Raw genomic sequence first — 27,688 nt, 5'->3', positions numbered from 1 at the left:
AAATGATAACCCCAACCTTTATTGAAAGTGAAGGGTAGCAAAACTAGTGAGTCAATGCCATCCTGTGCTATAAAAATTCCACATTACATTGTCAAAGAGATAATTCTAGGCCTTGCATTTCCCCCACGACCTCCTCCTCTCTTATTTGCTGTATTCTAAATATGGTGGGCATATTTAACTTTCAACCTACAAAAACGCCATTCCCAATTCTCTGTAAGATGACATTATGATGTACATCTCACAGGTAACTAGGCCAGGTAAGCACTAAGAACGCTGCCTTCTCTTGGCTAGGCCCAGGTATGAACCAAACTAGAGAGTCTTGTTTATAAGATGGGGTCACTTCCTAACTGGAATTTCTAAAGACCCACATTGGGCAATTAGAACATCTATCTTCTTTATTCTCATGTCAACTTTGACAAATGCAGTACTACCTAGATACTTTATAATTACTGAAGTTGAAAATAAAGGATCATTTCAGTAAAAATTCTAACCAACTGTGATTCACATCTACGTATCTACATCAAAAAAGGCATTAGTCAAATACAAAGTACCAACAGGTTGAGTACATTCAATTTACCAGGCTTTTAAGAATCTCAACCCTATTTCTATAATTCAGCCCTTATCTTCAAACTGAGTCTTTAGTGTGTGTAATATAACCTCACTTTAGGTATAACATGAGCCAATGAAAAGCTGAGAATGGCTACTAAAATGCATCAAAGACCAAAACAAAAGTCTGATCTTAAGTCAGTCCTTTTTCATTTGGTAACAAAGGCAATGCCACTTAGAGAAAACAGACTCCCACATTTCAAGGGTTTAAAGTTTCATTAGAAAAATCATACACAAAATAAAAAATATATTTTTCAAGAACAATAATGGTTATTTCATTCATCAAATTCATTTAAAACATGAGTTACAGTATAGGAAGAGAAATGACAGAAGAAAGCTTTATACAACCAACCGATCTGCAAAACCAGGCTCTTAAAAACAACACACCATATGGTTTTAATAAAAGGCAACTGCAATTCCATTTTCTAAGCTGTTTTAAGTTGAGGGTCTTCTGTAATTGGTTTTTAATACTGTTTTCTCCATAACAAGTTTAAAGATGTCATTTCCTCATCACCAAATACTTTATTCTCAAAACACCTGATTAACCAGTTCTCTCTGTTGTTGCCTCGTTTCTTTTACTTTGCTAAGGAATATATGAAGCTGCTCTGAAGGTCAATCCAAGTCTACACCAAAGTTCTAGCACTTGGATATTTGTCCTCCTTTGCCTCTTAAGAAGTGTGATTAACAGTCACCTGCAACTGAAATTATGATGAACATTCTCTCTTTTTAAGTCGGCCTACTAAATTCTACCTCTTCCTCTGCCTTGGGAGCACCAACCTCCCCTATCAGATTTGGATTTAGGAGGAGCTGATTTTGTTCAAATTCTCTCAATTTTTCAGTAGTATTCAAATTATATCTGAGTATAAGATTTTTTTAAAAGAAAAAAAAAAAGACTCTTTGTTTCATCAAGAAAATGTTAAAACTTTGACAGAAGTTAACCATCTGTCCCAACTCCGTTCTATCAAGGCTCCCAGACAGCTTTCCATTTGCCACGACAGCAGTGGTAGGATGCCTATTATCAACTGCTCTTGGCACTAGTATGACACTACAGATTGGGTCTTTTTCACTGTTCACTTAAACTATTTCTAAAAGGCAAAAGCCTCGGTAATTAGTTGGAATCTATCAGAATAAATTAGTCTCTGAAAGGAAGGTGTTTTTTGCACTGTTAAGTTACATGCACATGACTGAAGGCAGGATGACGTGTTTTTCCTGGATAAAACTACACAATATGTGTAACAACTGCAAGGGAGATTGGCTAAAATATTCCTGCAGCTTAGAGAAATTAAAGCAAAGTGCAAGCCGGAACTGAATGCTAAACAAAGTCCCCCAGTTGGAAATCAAACTACAGTGAAGAAGATATAGAGGCATTAACAGATCAGTGTCTTAAAAAGTCACCGAGGTGGAAAGCCACCTCTGTGTGCTCCTCCACGGCCCCCCCTAAAACCACCTCTTTCGCCTCGGAAGTTAGATCGATTCCTTTCTCGGCCACGGCCAGCAGAAGTTCCACCTCTTCCTCCACCCCTGGGAGCTCCGCCTCCCCGATCAGACTTTGATTTGGGAGGAGGTGATTTTGGTCGAAGTCTCTCAATTTCCTCTGTACATCCAGTCAAGTAGGAATTAGGAGCACTAAAGTAGGATGCATAGGTTTCTGCATTATAGTTGCTGTTTGTAAGAGTTGGTCCAACTGTAAGCCAGCCTGAAATAGAGGGAAAGAAAGTTTTTTTTTTTTCCATTTCTCTTACTAATTCTTTAGGAGCTACTTCAAATCTTCAAATGCATTTTTAAAAATGCATTAAAATTAAAAATAAAGATGCCCCTATCACTCATCCAGTATTTTTTTTAACAGAACACACAACATTTAGTCATTATACAGATTTCATCTTATTTCATCTTCATGACTGTTAACTTTTGGAAAATATCTTCCTTACTATCTCCATCCACATTTTACATTCTGTTAGAGCAGCACTTAGAAAAAAAATTACACACTACACTGAGTTTGGGTTCAGTGAAAATTTAATAAATTTTATTAACCTTCCTACTTGTGAAATGATACCACTGTTTTCTGATTAAAATCCTGGAATCAACTTTTGCCTCTACTCTTCCCAACCACAAGACTAATCCAGCTGACAGGTACCTGAAACGCAACCACTACCATGTTGTTCCTGTTCATTTCCATTTTCCATGCCTACTGTCACCCTCAAATGTCAGTCTTTATTTTTCTATTAGGCCAGCCCCCTACACGTCACAAACACACATATATATTGTAATGCTCTCCCAGCCTCTCCTCCCTCTGAAAGCACAAAGCCTAAAACAAACTAAAATAGGTCACTTCTCTGCCTAATCTTCTAGGACTCTCCACAAAACACAGATTCATATATATGGTATCTAATGTCTTTTAGGATGAAACCTGAACTAAATTTCCAGTCACATTTTTCATTAATGCTTTTCATTACTTCATTTGAGTAAAAAAAAATCACTATAGATATAACTGCTTCCATACAAATCTCCACCTCTGAAAATATAAATAAAAACACATCATAATGTGAGGTGCCTGGGTAGCTCAGCTGGTTGAGCGACTGACTGCCTTCAGCTTGGGTCATGACCCTGGAGTCCCAGGACTTTCTCTCCCATCTGGCTCCCTGCTCTGCAGGGAGTCTGCTTCTCCCTCGGACCCTCTCCCTCTCTCGTCCTCTCTCTCAATCTCTCTCTCTCAAATAATAAATAAAATCTTAAAAAATAACAAAACACATCATAATGTAAAAGAAAACAAAACATAAAACCCCACCTCTGTACCCATTCTATCCTTTCAACCTGCTAAAAATTACATCCTTCAACATCCAACTCAAATATACATCTTAAATGAAGTAAATAAAAATAATTTCTCAGAATTTGCATTACATGTTGTACCTCTATAGGTATTCAAAAGTAATTTTGTCAGCTACATTGCTATACAACTTAGCTTATAAGAAGGATGATTTCTGATTAAATTGCATCTGGAATGGGAAAAACCACATATTAACTATAAATGTTCAATAAAGACTGATCTTTCAACTATTTACTTTGTTTACTATTTTACATAATTTCATGAAAGTTGAGGCCATGAGTTTCTACAACTGAAATATCTTCAAGTTACTCTGCTCATCACAGCACACAGAGGTAGCTGATGGGCAGGGAGAGAGAAGAGGGGTGGATTATGTCATACACATAAGTTAAGGCAACTTTAAGGATTTTTTTTTAACTTTTTTTTTTAAAGGATATAGCTTTTTTTAAAAAAGATTTTATTTGATAGAGAGAGAGATAGCAAGAGAGGGTGCACAAGCAGGGGGAGTGGGAAAGAAAGAAGCAGGCTTCCTGCTGAGCAGGGAGCCCAATGTGGGGCTTGATATGGGGCTCGATCCCAGGACCCTGGAATCAAGACCTGAGCCGAAGGCAGATGCTTAACAACTGAGCCACCCAGGTGCCCCAAGGATTACTTTTTTTAGAATGAAAATCAGAGTTTCTTCTAAATTCTTAGGTACTTTTATGGCCAATTATTCTATTATAAGTTCTTTAACTTTTTACTTTTTAAAAAATGTAGGCTATTCAAAACAAGATTCTGGCTCTTTTCACCTTTAAACTGGATTTCTAACATGCTGAGGCAAAGAGACTGATTTTATATATTATGAATAAAGCAATGCTACTTTTATATTTTCTGAGAAATCAATAAAACAGAATATACTGATATTTCAATAACACTCTGTACATAAAAATTGTCCTTTTAAGAAAAAATTTGTCCATAATAGTCTAATTATTTTCTACTCATTTTTTTTCAAAGTAGTAAATTCACATTATATTGGTTTCATAAAAAGTTAAAACTTTGAAAAGACAACACCACTATACGTGTAAGCAAACAAGCTTAGGTATTTTAGTTTCTAATTAAGCCAAGATCTGTACTTCACAAATGTATGGTTATTTTCTGTGGGATTATTTAACTATTCACTTACGCATTTCTTCAACATGTTATTTACTGAATCATCTGAATGTTGGGTAGAAATAAGTAAATAAGACATTATCTGCCTTCCATGAGACTGTACGCTGAAGAAACTGACTAAAACATACGCTCAAATGAACTTGCAGTTCATCTAATGGTAAGTGTTAAGAAGAAAAAGAAAACAGAGTAAGGGGAAAGAGCGTGTTGGAAGGAGGAAAAGTTGGCGGGGGGAGGCGTATAAGGGGAAGGTGGCCAGTTTAGACAAGAGTTGTGAGAAAAGGTTGTCAGGTGTATGAATGAAAGTAGAGGACCATGAAGAGTTAAGAATGAGTTTGGCATATATCTGAAGTACAGCAAGAGGAATCAAACACATCACAAGAATTTTATTTAACACAGCACTGTATACTATTTCTTGACACCTATATCACCAGGGGTGATAAAGTTTTTTAAAGATTTTCTAAGGTCCTACCTGGTCGAATTGTACTATCTCTTCCAAATAGATGAAGGCGTCTTCTACCAAGGCAAAAATGTTCAATTATATGAAAAATTTCAACAGGCTTTTCTATATTACCAATTTCAGGTTCTTCTGTGATAATCAAGTCAATGTCAACATTAGCATGAATGAAGTCCCCATCTGTGCTACGCTTAACAGTTCCTTTGATCCCCATAAGGCAGTGTTCCTAAATAAAATCAAGAGCAGACCAATTATTCTCTTCATCAGCAGTCTTATTTCCTAACATTATACATTTCCGATGTCCCAAATTCCAAAACAAACTTCATTTCTCCAAATCTGTGGGAAAGAGTTCTATCGGCAAAAACACAATAGGAAAACTGGACTTCCAGATGTGAGAAGACTGCCAGGGAAGCTAGACATGACAGTATCAAATTGGGGGCCATGATGTTTTAGAACTGTGTCAATGACCACAGAGTCTTTTCCTCTGCAACACTAAATAATTAACTTGTTTTCTCCAGTTACGGAAGCATGACACTTGACCTTAGAATCTTAAAATGATGTTATAATGGGCTTCATATATGATTCAAGATCAAAATGATATATAAGATATAGGTCTTTTTATATGGAAAGGGGACTTTAATTATGTATACAGACTTCTAATGACTCAACATAAAAAAATGAGAAAATCAATTTATTTTTTGTTTTTTTGACCTCCTCTAATCTAAATGGCAGGCATATGGGTTAAATAAATTTAATCTCTCACTTGACTCCAAAAACTATGGCAAGGGTAACTTAGGTTCCTTGAAAAGAACTTTCCAGTCTAGGAAAGATTTAATAAGAAAGACTCTCCCACCAGTTGCTCCCTAAAGAGTGAAAGAATGAAGGACAAACTTTTAAAGCCTGAGAGTAACAGGGCAGTTTTATGGAGCAGAGGTTCTCAGGGGTTCTTGTGTAGGTTCTTAGGATTCTTTTGGGAGGATAAAAATATCCCTCTAAGCCAACCAGCTGTGACAGTCTTGCTGCCATCTCTTTTTTCTGGGCCCAGGGAAAGGGAAAAAATCTGGGGGGGTCAGAGGTACCAAAAGTCCATAATGACTTAGAATTACAACAGTTTGGAACACACAAGAATACATATTACCTTTTCTAACACAGTGAAGGTTGAGATAACAAGGTGAATATTTTAAAATTAAACTGGATGTACTATTATAACATTCAATGCCATTTGTACAAATCTAAGAAAAGAACCTTTCTACCAAAATTAAATAGTATACAGTCATTTGGAAAAACCTGAAGGAAAATAATGAAAATAAAAATAACAAAACAGTAAAGGCAATACCTTTGTTCTCTGGAAGACAGCCTTTGGATCTAAAGTCTTAGTCTTTCCAGGATTGTTTTTATTGGTTTTAATCCAACAAATATCTTCACATCTTCTGTAACCCCATTTGCGTAAACACTAGAAAGAATTTAAAAAAAGAAAGCCTTAGTTAAAAGAAATAAACAAAAGTTAAAATAACCAACCAGCACTAAAAAAACTTCCTAGAGGTTTGAGACACTAAATTCCAAGATGTGACAGTAATTTTTAATTCAGAAATAGAAAAAAAGGAAAAACCAGTCTTTAAGCAGCCAATATATAGAATGCATAGACATATTCTGGAAATTAGTATAATATAATATATAAAGTTAAATATGAAAACACATAATTTTACTAATATTCCAATTCTTTAATACTACCTTCCACGGGAATCAATAGAAAGGGTTTTTTTTTTTTTTTTTTTTAAGATTTTATTTCACAGACAGAGATCACAAGTAGGCAGAGAGGCAGGCAGAGAGAGAGGGGGAAGCAGGCTCCCTGCCGAGCAGAGAACCCGATGCGGGGCTTGATCCCAGGACCCCGGGATCATGACCTGAGCCAAAGGCAGAGACTTTAACCCACTGAACCACCCAGGTGCGCCCCAAAAGGGGGTTTTAAATCATAAAACACTCAGCCCCCTCTTTAATCATAAAATTCAACAGATAATTTGATTCCCAGCACCTCAATTTTCTATCCTCTGACAAAGCTAAAAACTACAGAAAGTATTTTAATTGATAGCCTCTTTTCAAAAGAGAGTCTTGCGTTATCTTTATATATTTAATATTAACTAACAACTTCAGCTTCAGTGTATAGCTCATTACTGGATAAAACTGTACTTTCATCTTTATACAATCTAGAAAATAGAGATCTGACCCTTAGTGTCCTAGAATCTGTTATATAAGAACATGTAACAAATACTTGCTAATACACTGCTTAGAGTGGCATAATGAGGGCCCACTACCCAATACATGTGCTGCATAGCTGGTGGGAATAAAAACATAAGATATACCCCCTCCCCAAATGATCTAAAAGGAAAGTAGGGGGAAAATAACTAAACTGTGCAGTAGAATATTGTTGGTACTGTTCATTTCAGGAATGCCCTTACTGTGTAAAGTGAGAAACACCTCAAAATGAAACTTGGATTTTTATTTTAAAATCTCAAAAATCAAGATCAGTATCTGTTCCTGTCGCCAATTATTTGTTTTGCACTGGATATTCATTATAAACCACAAGGGTCTAAATCCTCATGCCCTAATCAATTTAACAAAAAGCCTGTTAAGTATTTCTAATGCTAAATTATTTTTGCAGTAATTTTTGGCCAAAATCTGCTTTCACCAATATGACATAAACAAATACAATAAAACCTCCCAATCATTTTCAACCTTATTTGGGAGGTGGAAGGCAAGCCCAAAGCCAGACATTAGCAGCTATAAAAGGTAAATACCAACATACCTATAAAAACATACAGTATATTTCTATTTTCTTAGTTTTTCCAGAGCTTCTTGGAGAGGTGCCAGCAAAAAATAGATACCCAATTGGAATGCAGTTATAGTCTTACATTGGAATTAATAAACGACACAAGCAAGGATCTAACAGTCTCAAACTTGTTATTTATATAAAGAATACAAAGTAACTGCAGAATTTCAGGATTTTAGCATAAATTTATCTCAAAATAATCCTACTTAAATTCTTCACCTGTCAAATGGACACTTCCGAAAATTACTAGCCTTAAGTGAGATTATCTGCTGTATAACAAAATATATCCTAAAAATGGAAGGTGTCATCTAGTAACAAGTGAAGAAACTGAAACCTACCACAGTAAAAATCTCTTTGCCAAAAGTTTCATTGCTAGACAGCAGAACTGAGACTAAAACTGAATGAAGCCTTCTAATACGTAGCCACATGCTCCCGTGATTCTTAGATAAAAAGGCATATGCTACTTTATTTCCATTTAGAAATCCAAAATAAGTGCAATAAGAAAAATAAAGTCCTGAAATACAGGAAATACAAGATGCTTAAAATAAATACAGGTGTTATGTAACTTCTTTCTCACTCTCATTTGATCATTCAAACCATGCGTTCCAGATGCCATGTTATTTTTCCAATTTGTTTTGGTTTTTATGTGGAATTCAGAAGTTAATATTATTCAGAAGAGTACCTTCTAGCTACTCATAATGAGTAGCAAATGATACTAAGCAGCCTGTTTTTGAGCTGCAGTTTCAAATGTCTAAACCGTTCTGAAGTTGTAACAAATTATATTGGGACTTATTGAACCCTAGTGCTAGTTAACTGAAGAGTACTGCCTTTCATGCATTCTTTTCTGAACATATTTTTTCCTTCTGAGTATTTTAGCAACTGTTCAAGAAACAAAGGACAGAATAACACCTATCTTCAAACTTTTTATATTTTTTCTTATGAATTAAAAATCCAATTTAAAAAAAAACATCTTACCACTCTTCCAAGGTCCAATCCCTCCCCGGAACCACACCAGAGAAAGATAAATGATCGAGGGGCTGCAATCTCATCAATCTCTAACTTCATAATCTGTGGAAAACCAAAACAATACTACATTTACCCAATCATCCTAAATCCGAAAGAACAACCACTGAGATTTATCAGGACTTTAAGCAGATGTGTTCTTTAAATGTACTAATTTTCATTAGCAAATAAATTTTATCCTTACAAATTATTCTATTTTCTTATTCTATATTAAGAAAACAAACACACACACACACACACACACACACACACACACACACGATTTCATACAGAAAAAGGTTACCGGGGGGGGACCATATTCATAGACTAAAGGAATTCTATAAGATGTAGCTTGAGAGCAGCCCTTCATGATTTATAGAAAAAGGAACTGAAATAGGAAGAGGTTAAATTACTCCCAAATTAGGAGCAAAATTAAAATGAAATATAACAAATGTTTGGGGAAGATTTGGTTTCCAGTATTCACATAAGTTCTATATAAAATAAATCAATATGCACATTTCATTATAATGTATACTTTAAGTCTGAAATGCCAAAAAATAGTCTAATTTTTCCAAGGAAGACATACAGATGGCCAAAAGCCACATGAAAAGATGCTCAAAGTCACTCCTCATCAGGGAAATACAAATCAAAACTACAATAAGATGCCACCTCACACCTGTCAGAATGGCTAATATTAACAACAGAAGAAGAAACAGGTGTTGGCAAGGATGCAGGTAAAGGGGAACCCTTATTAACTGTTGGTGAGAGTGCAAACTGGTGCAGACACTCTGGAAAACAGTACGGAGTTTCCTTAAAAAGTTAAACCTAGAACTACCCTACCTTACGATCCAGCAATTGCACTACTGGGTATTTACCCAAAGGATATAAAAATACTGATTTGAAGGGACACATGCACCCAAAGTTTCTAGCATCATTATCAGCAATAGCCAAACTATGTAAACAGCCCAAATGTCCATCAACTGATGAAGAGATATGGATGTGAGATATATTTACAATGGAATATTACTCAACCATTAAAAAGAAGAATGAAATCTTACCATTTGCAATGACACAGATGGAGCTACAGAATATGCTAAGCAAAATGAGTCAGAGAAAGACAAATATATGATTTTACTCATATGTGGAATTTAGGAAACAAAACAAATAACATAGAGGGGAAAAACAGAGAAAGGCAAACAAAGGCAAAAATAAAATAGACTCAACTATAGAGAACAAACAGGGTTGACGAAGGGAGGTGGGCAGGGGATAAGCTAAATGGATGATGAGCATTAAGGAGGGCACTGGTTGTGATGAGCACTGAGTACTGTATGTAAATGACGAATCACTAAATTCTACACTTGAAACTAATATTATACTATATGTACACTAAGTGGAATGTAAATAAAAACTTGAAACAAAAATTAATGTATAATTTTGTTTCCTTTGTATGTGTTGTTCCCTTATATGTGGTTCCCTTGTATATGTGTTTCCCTTTTGTGTCACACTGAAAAAAAGTTCAAATAATTAAATCTGTAAGTTTCCACAGTCACATAAAAAACTGTAAAACCAACCATTTTATATGATATTCTTTTTCTTCCAGTTTTCCGCCACAGTTAAGTTTCAGAGACCATAGTTTAAGCAAATATTTATGTTTCATTTATTTTAAAAATCTTAACTTTTTTTTTTTTAAGATTTATTTATTTATTTGACAGGCAGAGATCACAAGTAGGCAGAGAGGTAGGCAGAGAGAGAAGGGGAAGCAGACTCCCTACCAACCAGAGAGCCTGATGTGGGGCTTAATCTCAGGACCCTGAGATCATGACCTGAGCTGATGGCAGAGGCTTTACCCCACTGAGCCACCCAGGTGTCCCTAAAAAATATTAACTTTAGTAACAGATCCATTTAAGTTATAAGCTTACCATCTCTAACTTAATCTAAAAAGAAAAATATTATTTGACAGTAATAACGGACGTAAGTGACAATATGTATAAACCTAATGAGTTTTATATTCTGACTTTTTAAAATCTTGAAATCTCTCATCTAATATTCTCATTAAGAATACGAATAAGTAATTATGTAACACACACATATTCCTACATGTTTATAGATGAAATAGATAAAAATAAGTGATGTCACACATTAGTGAAGAACATTAAGCAAGTTATTCTCTTGACACTGCAGTTCTAAATGCTAATTGTTGGTATTTTAAATAAGTCCTTATGTTCTTTGCCAAAATGTGCTGACCACTACTGACTCTCTAATGTAAAAGAGAATACCTGTGAAATCCTCTTTCTTATTTACATTTTATATATTGGTTTAACTATTGGCACTTTCTTTAGGGTATTATCACATAAAGGTTAAGAACTTAGGGCTCAAGGGCCAGACAAAACATTTCAACTATGCCAGCCAGAGCTGTTCAGTAAAATTAAACTGAAATCAAGAATATACATATAAAAGAGTTCCTTTATTTCAAAAACTCTATTAGTCTGTCACATATAATTGAAGCTCTTGTGCCTTTACTCACCAAACCTTAGAGACTGGCCAGAGAAAATAAAGTTCAGCCTAGTTTCAGGTGACGCATGAACAATGCAGGGGTTAGTGGCACCAACTCATACCCCCCATAAAAATGCGACTATAACTTCTGACTCCCCAAAGCTTAACTAATTACACCTACTGTTGACTAGAAGCCCTACCGATAACATAAACAATTAACACATTTTATGTTATATGTATTTACACTCTGTACTTAAAGTAAGCTAGAGAAAAGAAAATGTTACTAAGAAAATCCTAAGGAAGAGAAAATATATTTACACTTTTCTGTAAAAAAATCCATGTATAACTGAAATCATACAGTTCAAATCCACATTGTTCAAGGATCAACTATAATAATCAAAGACATAATGAGATTTTTTTTCAATTTTCTTTCCTTTGATTAAGGTCACAAAGATTGTTTTTATATTACTAGTCAATTTTGATGAATATATGGCTACATAGATGTTTCTTAAACATAACTGGAAGGAACATAAATTTGTGCAACCTATCTGGAAAATTCCCAGCAATAAGTATCGAGAGTATTATGTCTTTTGCGTCGCCTTTAGAATACTATATACTGTTACCTTTCTGAATTTCAGTAAGTACAAATTACATTTATTATCAGAGGGTGGGAAAAACCTTTTCAAAGTGGTAATATCTATAAATATGTAAATAAAAATGTCTGAGGGATTGAGATGAAAGGAAAAGCTTCAAGGAGGAAAAACCATAGGTATATCCTGAAGATTAAATAATAGATGTTAACTATCATTAACACAGGAGGACATGCAAGGATGCAGCACCATTTCCTATGAAACACCAGCCTTGACAGATGTCAGTCCTTTCCTTTCCCAACCTTCCTTCTGTGCTCAACACTCCTGCCTACTCTTTCCTTAAAATTCCCTATTCCCATGGCCCCTATGACATTTATACTCTTTTACATGTGCCTCTTAAATGTAAAAGTTTCCTGAGGCTTTACTCTCAATCCACATATTATCTTAGTTAAGACACTATTTTAGGACAAATTCGTCTATTCTCATAGGCTTGATGCACTCATCTTCTGAATCTGTATTTTGAGACACAGATCTTTCCTTTGAATGATATATTCCTATTACAACCTCCACATCGATGTCTCACATATACCTCAAAATCAACACGTTCAATACGATCTAATCCCTCCAATCCAGCTCTTCTGAAATTCACTCTTTCTCAACTGGTGAAGAATCAACTCACCTATCCCAAGACTTAAACCTTCATATCATCCTTAACTCTCCCCCCTCATTCCAATCACGAGAGCTCACCACAGTACCTATTACACATTACTGAATTTATCACCTTTCTATTCTTACTACCATTACCCCTATTTATGGTCCCTTCATCTCCTAACTAGGCTACTGCAACGGTCTTCTATCTGCTCTCCCCTTTCCAGACTTTTCCTCTAGTCCATACTCCATACACTAATCTGACCACTGAACTAAACCGGTTAAAGCCCTTCAAAGACTCCTTAATGTCTTCAGGATAAAAGTTTAAGCTTCTAAGAAGACATCATCTCAAGAAAGGACCAATCTATGTTCTAACATCAACCTACAAACCAGATATTCTTTGTCTCCATCCCTTCTGCTCATACTGTTCTTTCCATCTGGAATCACCATCCTATTCCTTTCTTTATCTGGCCAATTACAACTAGTATTTATACTGTTAATGTGTCACCTCCTCTTTGTTCATGTACTCTATCCTCCAAGGCTTGGTTAGTTTTTTTCAGATCATCTTGTACAGTCCTCTGTTATAGAACTAACAAAATAATAATGCAATTATCTGTTTAGGTCAATTTTTATCCCATTAAACTACATTCTCCTTAAGTCCAAGAACCAGGGTTTATTCACCTTTGAATCTCCAGTTACCTACCACATTGCCTAGCACAGAGCAGTGCTCAGTAAGTATTTATTTTTGTTATTGATCAGTAAAAACAGATAACTTTATGTAACTGACTGAAGTTACCAGCTTGCCTAATTTTATTTAGGAAAATGTGATTTTATGACAATTATATTATACTGAAATTATGTATCTTTTTTATCTATTATACTGTAAGTTCCTTAAAAAGAAATCATGTTTTACATGTATGTGTGTGTGTGTATATATATAAAAAATACTCTAATGTTTACTAAAACTAAGCAAATGCAGAAAGAATTACCAGTCATTCTGGTTTTACACTCTCCTACTTATACATCCAAGGACTCTTAAGACTGGAACTGTAAGTCTTCCACAGACTATTTACTCACTACCTCTTCAACTTCTGCCCCAAAAAGAAGAATCAGACCAAAGATAGTGTAAAACTGTCAATGTACCCTGGATCTTCTGCCACATTATATATTATATATTTATGATTCCTAAAAATAGGGGAATATTTATAATCTTCTCAAATATTCATTGAAAAAGAAATAATTACAATGTAGAAAGTTTCATCATACATCATCCCAAGTCCAGCATTTTTCATTAGCAGTGATGCCAGTTTCTCTGTAATATTCTTCTAAAGGGGGTTCCAGAAGAATCACATCAAATTTAGGTGTCAGTTCTCTGATGTCAAAGGCTTCTATATCTGCTTGTAAGTACCTATTTGATTAAGGCATAAAAAGTGACTAAGAGATTTTCAAATACCTTACAGATAAGAATGAAAGGAATTTCTTAAATATTACTAAACACTATGTACAAAATAATCATAAACTAATTACTGAATACCTTTTTTATGCAGGAATATCTTTCCTCAGTATAGACAGTAAACCATCTACCAACACTCTTCTCTACAAGATGTCTACAATCACACTACAAAATAAAATCAAATTCCCCTATGTACATCAAGAGTGTACTTCTCTCATTTTTATACTTCCATATGAGTGTAAGTCTCTGAGCCCCATTTCGTTATCATCTGAATCTCCTAAGGACTACCACATTATTTTTTCTTAATTGTTAAGTTAGAAAAACTATGTGTTAGCTTTAAAAGCCTCCTTCTAAAAAATTGTTTCTAAAGATGGGTATAATTTTCTTTTATCAATGTTAGTAGAATTGTTTATATTAATAGCCTTTTCTGGCCACACAGTATAAATTACGACTAGCCTTTACTGAAAGTTTTTTTTTCTATACATAGTGTTAAAATAATTTAAATACAAAACACTTTAACAGATTTTTAAATTGGATGAATGTTAGAATCTGCTAATATTTTTCTCCACACACTCGGACTTCTTTGTGGTTCTTCTAATCACTAAAAAAATATATTTTAGCAAATTGTTAAATGTATAAATAAATGTTCAAAGTAAGCTAAATGTGAATTAAGTAGATTTTCCAATTTCAAAGACTTTTTACACATTTTTGAGGAAAATATTACTCTGTTTAGTAAAGATTAAAATGAACTTTCATAATCCAGTATGTTAAGACTAGTATCCCTGAATGCTGTTATAATTAACCTTTACTTTTTCTTTTCCTTCATCTAAGTTTTCTAAAATTCCTTCAACAAATAAACTGCTTTTTGAAAGGAAAAGTCATTCAAAATCATTTTAAGAAACTCAAGATACAACAAACATGAATTATTTTTCTAAGAAAACATTTAGAGACACTTTAAAGAAATTATCTAGAAAATAAAAAAATAAAATAAAATGAGAGCACTCAGCACTGGAATGTCAAATGAATCTATTTTACCATACACAGGGAAAGTTTGTTAACATTATATAGGTGCTGAGTTTTTTTCAAACAGAAAGGCCACAAGATAAAAGAACTGCTATTTTAAGCCCAAGTTGGGAATGAAAACTGAAAAAAAACACTTACATAGGAGGAGTGTTCGATTTAGCTATTAACTCATCCTTCAGCCTGATGAGCTCCCTCAGTTTGGGATATTCCTCAAATCTGTCAGCCAAACCTGAGGACAAAAAATAGTAAATACTAAATTTCAATACGATGGAAATTAGTATCAGTGAATTCAAAGGTTATGAGCCCTCTCAGGAAAACACAACAATACACAATCACCACTTTATTCTTGTGTCCTTTTAAAAAAGTTAATTGAGTATTTTTTAAATATTTCACATATATATTTAATATCTAATGACCCTAATCCCACATGGAAGCAAAAACACAGATGTTCTAAAGCTCAGTCCAAATTAATAAGCCATTTAATCTCTCATATTTAAGTTAAATCTGCTCATAGCATTAAGTTAAGCCGTTCTGTCTGTTCTAAGGGAAAGAAAAGAACAACTGCCTTCTATCATGTCTTCCCCCTTTCTATTAGCTAAAAGAATTCTTTCTCCTTAAGAAGCTAGTGATTACTGGAGTTTGTATTTAGCTTCTTAAGTAGTTATCAAAGGCAGAGAAAATGAGTATTTATTTTCTTTCTTATGATTACATATAGGAAGAAACAAAGAACAGTTAGAGATGAGAGAAACACAGCCGATGACCTTAAATTAACTGGCTATGGCTCATGGACACAACCCTAGAACGAATCTAGTAAAGAAGATAATGAGTCCCTAATAGTAGACTACCTCTCACCTCCCAGACAAGTTGTTTTCACTATGAGTATTTCTTATATCAATATTTATAATTTTAAAGATTTCACATCTCCTCGTCATTATGAACCAAATCCCCATATATATTTTGAGGCTTAAGATCTTAAAAAACATATATAAGTCCTACAAAGTGTACTTAAAAACACAAGACTCACTGTTCCCATGTCCTCAAAAATGTTTTAGATCTTTGAGCTCAGAAGAGATTTTAGGTAAAGCAGCATAATGCCTGTTTTAGCAACTACAGGGATAAGTAGAGCTTTGAATATTAAAGATTCCTAAAATCTTTTATTTGGTTTTTCTCCCCCCTCACCCCAAGAAACATATTCCTAACAATACAAATCATATAAGCATCTCAATTTAAAAACGAAAAGTACAGACATTAATAACCTTAATATCAAAGAGTAAAAGTGAAAGATTTCCTAAAGCCTCTTCAATCAGTGCTTATAAAACAAACTGCATAAAACAAGTTTAAAGATTTTATTATAATCAGGTTTTAATCACAGTAGAATCGGATCTCACTCTTCTATAACAGAAAATGTAAGTTCTTCTCAATCTGTAATAGTTTCCTAAGTATTTTTATCTTTGCTGTGGGGAAATACGTATCTTAAAAACATAAAGGTGGATTCTGAAATTCAGTTATACAGCTATCATAAAAAACAGCTTTACTGAAGTATAACCAACATAGAAAAATATTTAATATACACAATTTGATGAATTTAGACATATGCATCCATCCGTGAAATCATCACAACCAAGGCAACAGACACATCCATCACCTCTAGAAGTTTTCTTGTGTTCCTCTGGGTGTGTGTGTGTGTATGTGTGTCTGTGCATGTTTGATAAGAACGCTTAAGATGTGATCTACCCTTAACAAATTTTTAAAGTTTTATTGACTACAGTCAACAGCATACTGACTACAAACACAATGCTACACAGCAGATCTCTAGAACTCATTCATCTTGCATAACTGAAACTTTTTATCAATTCAGTAACAATTCCCTATTTTCCCATTCTTCTAGCACCTGATAATCACTGTTCGCTGATGCCATGAGTTTGACTACTTTATTGTATTTATATTACATATACCCTATTAGGTACTTAAGTATTTGCATATTTGTTCTGTGACTGGCTTATTTCAATTCACAGTATCATAACTTTTTACGCTACAGCTAAATTTTGCTCATGAAAACACTAAAATCAGTTTCTACTTCAAGAGTAACTTCAAGAGTTGCTTGTGAGCAACACAGAAATAATAAATCAGATGGTACCAAAATTAAATTTTTTGTGTATGGCAAATGATGCCATCAAGAAAGTAAAAAGGCAACCCACAGAATGGGAGAAAATACTTGCAAATCATATGTCTAAAAAGAGACTTGGATTGAGAATATAAACTCTTATAATGTAATAATAAAAAGGCAAATAACCACTTAAAAAATAGGCAAAGAGTTTGGATATTTTCCCCAAGTATTTAAATAGCCAACAAATATGAAAAGATGCCGAACATCATTAGTCATCACTAGGAAAATGCAAGTCAAAATCCCTTCATACCCACTAGGATGGCTATAATTAAAAAGATAGATAACAGTAAATGGGAAGAAACTGGAACCCTGATAAACTATTGGGAAGAATGTCAAATGGTACAGTTGCTTTGAAAAGTAATTGTGCAGTTCCCCCAAAAGCTAAACAGAGAATTAACACATGACCCAACAATTCTACTCTTAGCTATATGCCTAGGAGAAATGAAAGCATATGTTTACACAAGAATTTTACATGAATATTCATGCAGCAATTTATAACAGTCAAAAAGTGGAAACAACCCAAATGAATGGATAAACAAAATGTGGTATATTCATACAATGGAATATTATTTGGCAGTCAAAATAAATGAAGTACTGGTTTATGCCACAACATCAACAACCCTTGAAAATATTGTGCCAAGTGAAAGAAGTCAGTCACAAAATACCACATATTGTACAATTCCACTTATGTGAAATGTTTAGAATAGGCAAACAGCTAGAAATAGAAAGTTAGTTAATGTTTACTTAAGGTTGGGGGCAGATGAGGAGGAGGTCATGGGAACTAACTAGTAATGGATACTGAGTTTCTTTAGTGGAGATGAAAATTAGATTGTGGTAGTGACTGCACAAACTGGATTTACTAAAAACAAAACAAAACAAACCAGAACTATACCCTTTAAAATGGGTGACCTATATGGTATATGAATTATCTCAATAAAGCTCTTTTTAAAAATGCAGGGGTAATACATTTGAGAGACTTAGTAAACTGGACAGGAGCCGAGGAAAGAACCTCTGAGCTTGAGGATATCTCAAAAATTGAAAAGCAAAGAGAACAAAATCTGAAAAAAACAAAAAAGCAACAACAACAACAAAAAAAGCTAGAAAATCCAAGAACCATGGGACAATTACAAAAAATGTAATGTGTGTAAGGGAAAAATACCAGAAGAAAGAGAGAGAGAAGAGAAGAAATATCTAAAATAAAAATGACTGATAATTTCTCCAAATTAATATCAGACAACAAACCAAATCCAGAAAGCAGAGAGACTATCAAACAGTATAATGCCAAAAACCCTAAACTTATGGCATATCATTTTCAAACTACAGAATGTTAAAGATAAAGAAAAAATCCTAAAGAAACCAGAGGGAAAAAACACCATGCCTACAGAAGAACAAATAGAAAGATAAACAAAAAGACAACAGTTATATTCAGTATCTTAGAAACATGCAAGCAAGAAAAGATTGGAGTGAAATATTTAAAGTGTTGAAAGGAATAAAACACCAGCCAAGAATCCTAACCTCTGTGAAATTATTCTTCAAAAGTGAAAGAGAAATACTTTCCTAGAAAAAAAAATTTGAGGAAATTTGTTGCCAACAGAGTCGGCTTGCATGAAATGTTAAATTCTTTAGAGACAAGGGAAAAAATATTATAGGTGAGAAAATCAGGCCTACAAACAAAAGCAAAGCACCAAAGAGGGAATAAATGAAAGTAAAATAAAAATGCAAGGATAGTCACAGAACCAAACTGAAGAAGGAAGGAAGGAAGGGAGTGAGTAACACTGCTGGAAGGAAAGGAGGGTATACTAGAAGTATGGAGAATGAAAATAGGAAGCCAGGAAAAATAATTCTGGAATTAGAAAAGCCAAGCCAGGAAAAATGATTTTGTTAGAAATAATCCACAAAATGGATAAAGTACATGCATGTAATCAAGAGTTAGCAATAGCATATTCCCAACAAATCTAACATACCTACATCCCTGATGAAATTTTGAGGTCTATGTCCAGTGTCTACAAAATGTTGGCAGTAATCATTATGGGGATTTAAACTCTGCGTTCCCTAAAGAAAAAGTCAAAATTAAATTAAGAGCATTTTACTCTAATGGCAGATACACTAACTCTGTACTTTATTTTTTATTATGAGGCCATATAAAATAGAAGTTGATACATTTAAAAAAAATAGTAATATTTGGAAACACAACTAAAATGACAGTAATACTCCTTAGTGGCTACAAACATTGATTTAGCATTATCTCATCCTAAATAGCCAAGTATCAGAAGATTATTTCAAGAATAATTTTAAAATTTTTATTTTATAATGATAATTCCTCAAAAACTGAAAAATATTGAAAATAGTATTTAAAATTTTTTCATGCATAGAGCTGAAATGTGAAGACTTATAATATGAAAATTTATTTACCTTAAGAAAAGTACTAGAATCTTTATAAATCTCTTCTTCATAAGGCAAATTCTCTTCTTCTTGTTGCATTTCTAATTCATCCTTGGAAAAGGAAGATTAAAGACATTTTATGTATAGAAGGAATATTTTATGTATTTATGATATCTTGAGTAGTAAGACTCAATATAACTTTTTTTTAAGATTTTATTTATTTGATAGAGAACATCAGCAGGAGGAGCAGCAGGCAGAGGGAGAAGGAACAGGCTCCCCACTGAGCAGGGAGCCTGATGTGGGGCTCAATCCCAGGACCCTGGGATCATGACCTAAGCCAAAGGCAGATGCTTAACCAAGTGAGTCACCCAAGCACCCCAAGACTCAATATAAATATTTCATTTCCCTAAGATATAATTTTTCAAATTATCATTAAAGTCAAACACTGAAGTCATTGCATGCTTTTCATTACCTAGTTATTTTTATAATAAAAATTTCCTTTTCATTCTCATCAATAAATACCTGTCTATAACTACTGATTTTGTTGACTGAATTGTCTAGTATTATTTATCTCATTATACTGTAAATACTGGGATTTAGCTCAAATCATGAAAGACATGACCACCAATGGGACAATTTTATTTCTCTTAAAAACCATATGAAACTATTTTTATCAGATGGTAAGAAAGTAAACAGCCTTATTTCTGATACGGAAAAAGCTTATTAGTCTGGAGAGAAAATCAAACCAGCCACAGCATTCCCTTTGGCCAAAACCTAATCTAGAGCAAGGCCCTCACTCTTTTCAATTCTATGAGGCCTGAGAGAGGTAAGGATGCCACAGAAGGAAAGCTGGAAGCTAATAAAGGTCAGTTCATGAGGTTTAAGGAAAGAAACCATCTCCATAACATAAAAGTGTAAGGTGAAGCAGCAAACACTGATGTGGAAACTGTAGCAAACCTGAAGCAAGACCCTCCACCAGCAAAAAGAAAAAGATTAAAACTCACTGAAAAGCTCAAAAGATGGCTAGCATTTTTTAGCAATAAAGCATTTTTTAAAAAGATTTTATTTATTTGTCAGAGAGAGAGAGAACACAAGCAGGGGGAGCAGCACGCAGAAGGAGAAGCAGGCCCCTAGCTGAGCAAGAAACCTGATGTGGCACTCAACCCCAGGACCCTGGGATCATGAACAGAGCAGATCCTTAACTGACTAAGCCACCCAGGCATCCCAGCAATAAAGTATTTTTAAATTAAGGTATCTATCTTGCTTTATTAGATATTAATGCTACATTAAGGCACATTTAACAGACTATAAGATAGTGTAGACATAACTTTTATATGCAATGGGAGACCAAAAATTTCACTTGACTTGCTTTACTGCGATATTCACTTCTTTGTGATGGTCTGGAACCAAACCTACAGTATCTCCAAGGTATGCCTGTATACATAGGCTACTGACATTTACTTTACAAAGCTTAAAATTGAGCTTTCATTAAATTTATTTTCCTGGATAAGAATCTACTGTGGGGCGCCTGGGTGGCTCAGTGTCTGCCTTTGGCTTAGGTCATGACCCCCTGGGACTGAGCCCTATGTTGGGCTCCCTGCACAGCGGGGAGTCTGCTCTCTCCCTCTGTGCACTTTCTCTCTTTCAAATAAATAAAATCTTAAAAAAATAATAAAAGCAAATTTAAAAGAAAAAGAATCTATTATTGTAAGGATTTATATTTTTCTTGACCAGAAAATTGCCCTGTTCTCTACTTGCCTTATATTCTTCCATTTTGTCTTCATCTGTCTCTCCTTCATCCTGATACTTACGTTTTGCATTTGGAGCAGAGGTATCGTAGGAAGCCCTGAAAATTAAAACTGAAGTGTCACACACATATATAGAAACAGTTTACAAAAACAGAACAAGGCACATTTTTTCTGATTAAACAGTATTTATTCATTCATCTAGTTTATAAATTAAGAAAAAAAAAATCACACAACCTGATTGTCAATTCTGTATTTTACTTTTATGAGAAAGCAACCAAACAGGAAAATAAGCTTTTATAATGGATGTATGGCAAAAAGAAACGTCTATATTATATATCATTCTGAATTGCCTCGAGCAAAATTGATATTCAAATTAATAACCTGAAAAATTCTGAAGTGCTTTATGAACTACCAAATGAATACCACTTTTAGGGTAAAGTATGTTTTTCTTTATAAGAATTTGTAAATATAACAATTTAATCCATGGTGTATAAGCTAATTCTTAGTCTAAAATTCCATTCTAACTACTTTATGAATGAGAACTTACTATATTCAGAAAGTGTTTCATAGTTCATGAATACTAAAAACCAAAAATCAGTATTTCTGAAATCTTTACTTTGATGCTTGACATAACACACTTCATACCTAGGATTATCTGTTTGTCAAAACAATAACCAGGGGCGCCTTGGTGGCTCAACCAGTTAAACGTCTGCCTTTGGCTCAGGTCACGATCTGGGGTTTTGGGAGTAAGCCCCATAATGGGGGGGGGTCCCCCTGCTCAGCGGGCAGTCTGCTTGTCCCTTTCCCTCTGCCCCCCAGCTCACTAATGCTCGCCCTCTAATAAAATTTTTTTTAAAAGCAAACAATAACTCTTTCACAATATTAACATTTCACTAAAAAAAAAAAGATTCAACTGACCTGCAAGTTTCTCTTGTTTCAGCAATTTCTCTCTGCTCATCTTTGCTATTTAACACAGCACCAATGCTATCGGCACTTTCTGCTCCCAACTGAGAAAGGACAAAAACCAAAAATTAGATCATAAAGCACCGGATAGCCTTTCCTGCCTGAGTAGCAACACTGAATATATCAGGTATTTGAAAACAAACAAACAAACTCTAACTCCTTCAGCAGGCAAGTGGATTAATTACCTTGCAGGAAAAACAGTAAATACCTTGGAACAAAACCATGTTAATTAGGAACAAATCTGAGAGCTAGCAAGCATTTTATACCTTCAGTTGTATTTGAAATTAAGACAATTTTAGCCATCCTCTACTTTTCAAGTAAATAAAAAAACACAATTTAGTAGTAGTAGCAAAAACAAAAAAAGCAGCTCATATAGTGTATACAGAGTGGTAGGCATTAACACTTTGTATCCATCAGCTCCTATATTATTACCTTATTTATCTTGTGCTGTAATAAATATTTATCCAGTTTTATTCAAGCCAAGTCTTTATACAATGATTTATAGGCACAACACTGAATTTTAATAATACCTAAAAAATGGTAATGCAAATTCTGTTTGGCAGTCAGGGAAGTTCTGCAAAATACAACAAATAACTAGTTGAGATAAGCTGGCTACAAAAAATGGGATCAGTTCACAGACATCTTCTTTTTTTTTTTTTAAGATTTTATTTATTTATTTGAGAGTGAGAGAAAGAGCACAAGGAAGGGGAGATAAATGGGGAGGGGGAAGCAGGCTCTCCACTGAGCAGGGAGCCTGATGTGGTACTCAATCCCAGGACCCCAGGATCATGACCTGAGCCAAAGGCAGATGCTTAACCATCGGAGCAACCCAGGCACCCAGTTCATGGACATCTTTAAAAGCCAAATGAAGGGGCACCTGGGTGGCTCAGTGGGTTAAGCCACTGCCTTTGACTTGGGTCATGGTCTCAGGGTCCTGGGATCCAGCCCCACATCTGCCTCTCTGCTCAGCAAGGAGCCTGCTTCCGCCTCTTTCTCTGCCTTTCTGCCTAGTTGTGATCTCTGTCAAATAAATAATCAGGGGGCGCCTGGGTGGCTCAGTGGGTTAAAGCCTCTGCCTTCGGCTCAGGTCATGATCTCAGGGTCCTGGGATCGAGCCCCGCATTGGGCTCTCTGCTCGGCAGGGAGCCTGCTTCCCTTTTTCTCTCTGTCTGCCTCTCTGCCTACTTGCAATCTCTGTCAAATAAATAAATAAAAAACCTTAAATTTTTTTTAAGTAAGTAAATAAATAAATAATTGATTAAATAAAAGCCGAATGAACAACTGAGGGACATGAGGCCATGAGGGACAATTTTATATTTTATATAAAGGGACAATTTTATATTCTTAAGCAAGGCATGAGGAAATCTGCATTAGATAGTCTCTTTAGCTCAGGAAAGGGAATATACTAAAATATCAGAGCTACAAGTCCCTTGCTTGATCTTAAGCAATCACCACTGCCTTTTTAGTCTGCCTACTTCATGACTCCCCTAAGGTTTCTCAATGACAGATCTCTTACTATGTATCAAATGTTCCTGACTTTTTAACTCTCCCATAAAATCTTCCTGAACCCTATTCTCATTAGTTAAAAGACACATCTACTTTCCATAGTTAAAATGATTTCTAATCTTCCCATGACTGACTCCTCTCTCTTGAGGTCTCAGATGAGGACAAGTGATTTCCTTAAGGAGTGCATAGAATAGGTAGCCTCCTTCCACTTTTCTCCTTTTTATTTCCTTATTTGGGTCTTAGTACTTAACACAACTTTCAATTATTTTAGGTCTTACTTTTGTTTACTTCCTGTTCATATTGTTTCAAGGTCTTTATCATGACTTCTGATTATTTTACACTTAAATTATTTTATCTTTACTTTTGTTTACTGCTCCACAAGTTACATCTAAGTTCTCCAAGCAGATGAACGCTGTCCTCTTGGTATCTGTATGTTCACAGCTTGTATAATGCCTGACTTAGAGTAGATGCTCAATATTTGAATGAACCGATTAGATTTCCTACTACATTAGAATACAATGTATTACATTAGAAATGCTTTAAGTTAAAATTCTGCTGACCTATATAATTGTCCTCACATGCTCCAAAAACAAAAAACAAATCTGTGGAATGACTGGAGTAAGTAAATCACAGATTTTCTGTTATGGAAGCACTAAATATGTTCTTTTAACAATTTCGACAATTTGGTATCATTTAAAAGCATATACGATTTTTTTGGGAACAAAGCTATAGCTAAGTAATGCTGACATTTATATTCTGTATAACAAGTAATGTTAAGTAGTGTACTCAACAGTAAGGACAACGAACACCAGCTAGAAGAAGACCCTTAGTCAGAGAGATCAAGACAGTTTTCATTACAATGTTCTGACCTGAGCTGTGCTACAGTAGATGCATAGAAATCAGAAAGGAAGGAGGACAGAATGCAAGTTGGCGTAGCCACTTTGGAAAACAGTGTGGAGATTCCTTAAGAAATTAAAAATAGAGCTGCCCTATGACCCTGCAATTGCACTACTGGGTATTTACCCCAAAGATACAGATGTAGTAAAAAGAAGAGCCATATGTATCCCAATGTTCATAGCAGCAATGGCCACAGCAGCCAAACTGTGGAAAGAACCAAGATGCCCTTCAACAGACCAATGGATAAAGAAGATATGGTCCACATATACAATGGAGTATTATGGCTCCATCAGAAAGGATGAATACCCAACTTTTGTATCAACATGGAAGAGACTGGAAGAGATTATGCTGAGTGAAATAAGTCAGAAAGAGTCAATTATCCTATGTTTTCACTTACTTGTAGAGCATAAGAAATAACATGGAGGACATGGGAGATGGAGAGAAGTGAGTTGGGAGAAATCGAAGGGGGAGACAAACCACGAGAGACTATGGACTCTGAGAAACAAACAGGGTTTTAGAGGGGAGAGGTGGAGGGTTGGGTTAGCTTGGTGGTGGGTATTATGAAGAGCACGTATTGCATGGAGCACTGAGTGTGGTGCATAAACAATGAATTTTGGAACACTGAAAAAAAAATAAATTTTCTTTAAAAAAATAAACAAGGGGCGCCTGGGTGGCTCAGTGGGTTAAAGCCTCTGCCTTCGGCTCAGGTCATGATCCCAGGGTCCTGGGACCGAGCCCCGCATCAGGCTCTCTGCTTCGCAGGGAACCTGCTTTCCCCTCTCTCTCTGCCTGCCTCTCTGCCTACTTGTGCTCTCTGTCTGTCAAATAAATAAATAAAATCTTAAAAAAATAAAAAAATAAATGATAAAGGCAAAGAAAAAGAAGTACAATTTAAAAAAAAATTGTAAAGTATAAATTGCACAAACCACATTCTGGAGAGTAATCTGTGTTGTTCAAATAGAGAAAACAATTGAAAGAAAGGCTGAAATTAGTTGCTAAAGTGGAGGTCTGTCATTGATTATATCAGACATTCTTTCTTAAGGGGAAATAGTTCCTAACCAACTAGAAGACTAGGGAGCAGCTAGTGTACTGGAAAGAGCATGGAAAAGCCTAACTACAAGCTTGCAACCTTATAAACTTTGTGGACTTCAGCATGTAACTTAAACTCTTTGAGCTCTATTTTCTTCATCTATAAGATGCAAATAGCATCTGACTTGCAGGACTGAAGATAATGTATATAAAAACTTAGCAGAGTCTTGATTCATTAAAGGTACTTAATAAAGGCACCCATCATTAAATTTTTTGCACTATGCAAGCTCTTTTAGGGTAAGGACCACTTTTTATTCATAGTTGAATTGCCAGGGGCTTACTAGATCCCCTGGTGTATAATAAGACACAAAAGTAACCATTTATGAATGCATTTTGAGTCAAAACTAAAACTAAAATCTAAAAAAACTAAAAAATAAGAACCTTACTTGGTGGTAACAAAGCTACTGAATATTCTAAAGCCAACACAATAAAAGAAGGTACAAGAAAGAAGGCTTGGAAAAGATACCTGATTTGTCCCAGATCATAATGCTAGAGGGACAGAACAGGTCTGATTCCAATTCCCACGTTTTTAACACTATATATACCATAACCATATATGACTATAAATACCGTAACCATATATGGTTATATACACCATAACCATATATGGTTATATACACCATAACCATATATGGTTATATATACTATAAACATATATATTTAATACATATATATATATGCACCATAAACCTTTTCATCAGATCATAAGAGTATAAGTTTCAAATTTTCATTTACTAAAACCAAGATTCATTACTGAAAAATAACAGTAAGATGCCTCATTAAAACCTCGTAGTATTTCCTCCATCACTTTCAGTGATATGAACGGTAGAATGGGAAACACAAACTCTGACTCTAAGTAAAGGTGTGCATCTGCATTTTCTGCATGTGTACTCTCCTGATCAAGTGTTAATTCACACAGGAGCTTTGGAGAGACTCACCTGGATTCAATTTTCTGGTCTAGCGGTGAGTGACACGGGGTAAAAACTACCTAACCTCTCTAGCCTGTTTCATTACTTGGTAAGGGACGTCAATGATATCTATTCCAAATGTTTACTGTGGCTTAAACAGAGTGAGAATTCAAGTATTAGCAGTGGGTGATGACGAAGACACAGTACTTAGCAACACACAAGATGGACAAACTAAAATTTTACACTCGGGCTACTTCTAATGCAGTCTTTAGATATGATCCCAAAGAAAACACTATAAATCTATTTCACAAGGAAGCCACAATCTCAAGAACTAGGTACTAAGAAGAAAGGCCTGACACAGACGACCATTTAAATAGTTTAGAGAAACTTAAGGGATAACAAATCACTTTTCCTGGCGCGAACGAGGGTAATTTATTTACAAAGACCAAAGCTTTGTCTCCCCATCATTGAGCCCTGCGCCGGACACTCGGCGCGCATTCCATAATGGTTGCTGAGGACCAATCGTGGCGTTCGGTTTAGCAACATAATGGCCGCGGCACAGATGAAGAATATTCAAGGTACTGCGGCAGTTAAGAGCAAGAAAAGCAGGAAGGTCTAGGGATCGGGGTTGCGGAACCAGGGAAGTAAGCACCGCAACGCGTAGGCAAAGACAGAAAAGAAAGAGGGGGAGGAGGAAGAGAAGGGAACCGCGCACGCGCATTCTCGATTCCTCCCTGGGCCGCGGACCTGCTGTGCAAGGAGCTGTCGCCGTAACTTCTGCCGCTCCCGGATCTCCTGCAAGCGGCTGTCCATGTCCCAGCTCCTGCTTCCCACTGCCCCCAAAGCCTGACAATTAGCGGATGAAAAACCACCCGATTTTTCTTCTGAGTCTGTGGAACACAAGATTCACCGGAATCTTCTACCACCCGGTATCTCTCTCCCTTTCCTCAATAGGTACTTCC

General features: G+C 35.2%; 1 protein-coding gene across 4 annotated transcripts; it reads right to left on the bottom strand.

Annotated features, from left to right (window-relative positions):
- Nucleotides 1–377: 377 nt before the first annotated feature.
- On the bottom strand, nt 378–27,688 carry METTL14 (methyltransferase like 14). Of its 4 annotated transcripts, none has more exons than XM_032333279.1 (11): nt 27,474–27,688; nt 22,282–22,370; nt 21,374–21,461; nt 19,646–19,726; nt 19,198–19,285; nt 15,205–15,295; nt 13,857–13,998; nt 8,833–8,925; nt 6,367–6,483; nt 5,148–5,256; nt 378–2,302 (listed from the first exon to the last, which is right to left on the bottom strand). In XM_032333279.1, the coding sequence occupies exons 1-11, from the start codon at nt 27,537–27,539 to the stop codon at nt 1,998–2,000; spliced, it is 1,269 nt and encodes a 422-aa protein (XP_032189170.1). In that variant the 5' UTR covers nt 27,540–27,688; the 3' UTR covers nt 378–1,997. The 4 variants fall into 4 exon arrangements, with proteins under 4 accessions (XP_032189170.1, XP_032189169.1, XP_032189171.1 ...); XM_032333278.1 differs by having other exon boundaries at nt 5,046–5,256; nt 27,474–27,687; XM_032333280.1 differs by lacking the exon at nt 27,474–27,688 and adding an exon at nt 26,757–26,960 and having other exon boundaries at nt 5,046–5,256.

This window comes from Mustela erminea, chromosome 2 (assembly GCF_009829155.1).
Source record: "Mustela erminea isolate mMusErm1 chromosome 2, mMusErm1.Pri, whole genome shotgun sequence".
Taxonomy (NCBI): domain Eukaryota; kingdom Metazoa; phylum Chordata; class Mammalia; order Carnivora; family Mustelidae; genus Mustela; species Mustela erminea.
Note: the sequence above shows the minus strand (reverse complement) of the source record. Positions and strands in the feature narration are given on the sequence as shown.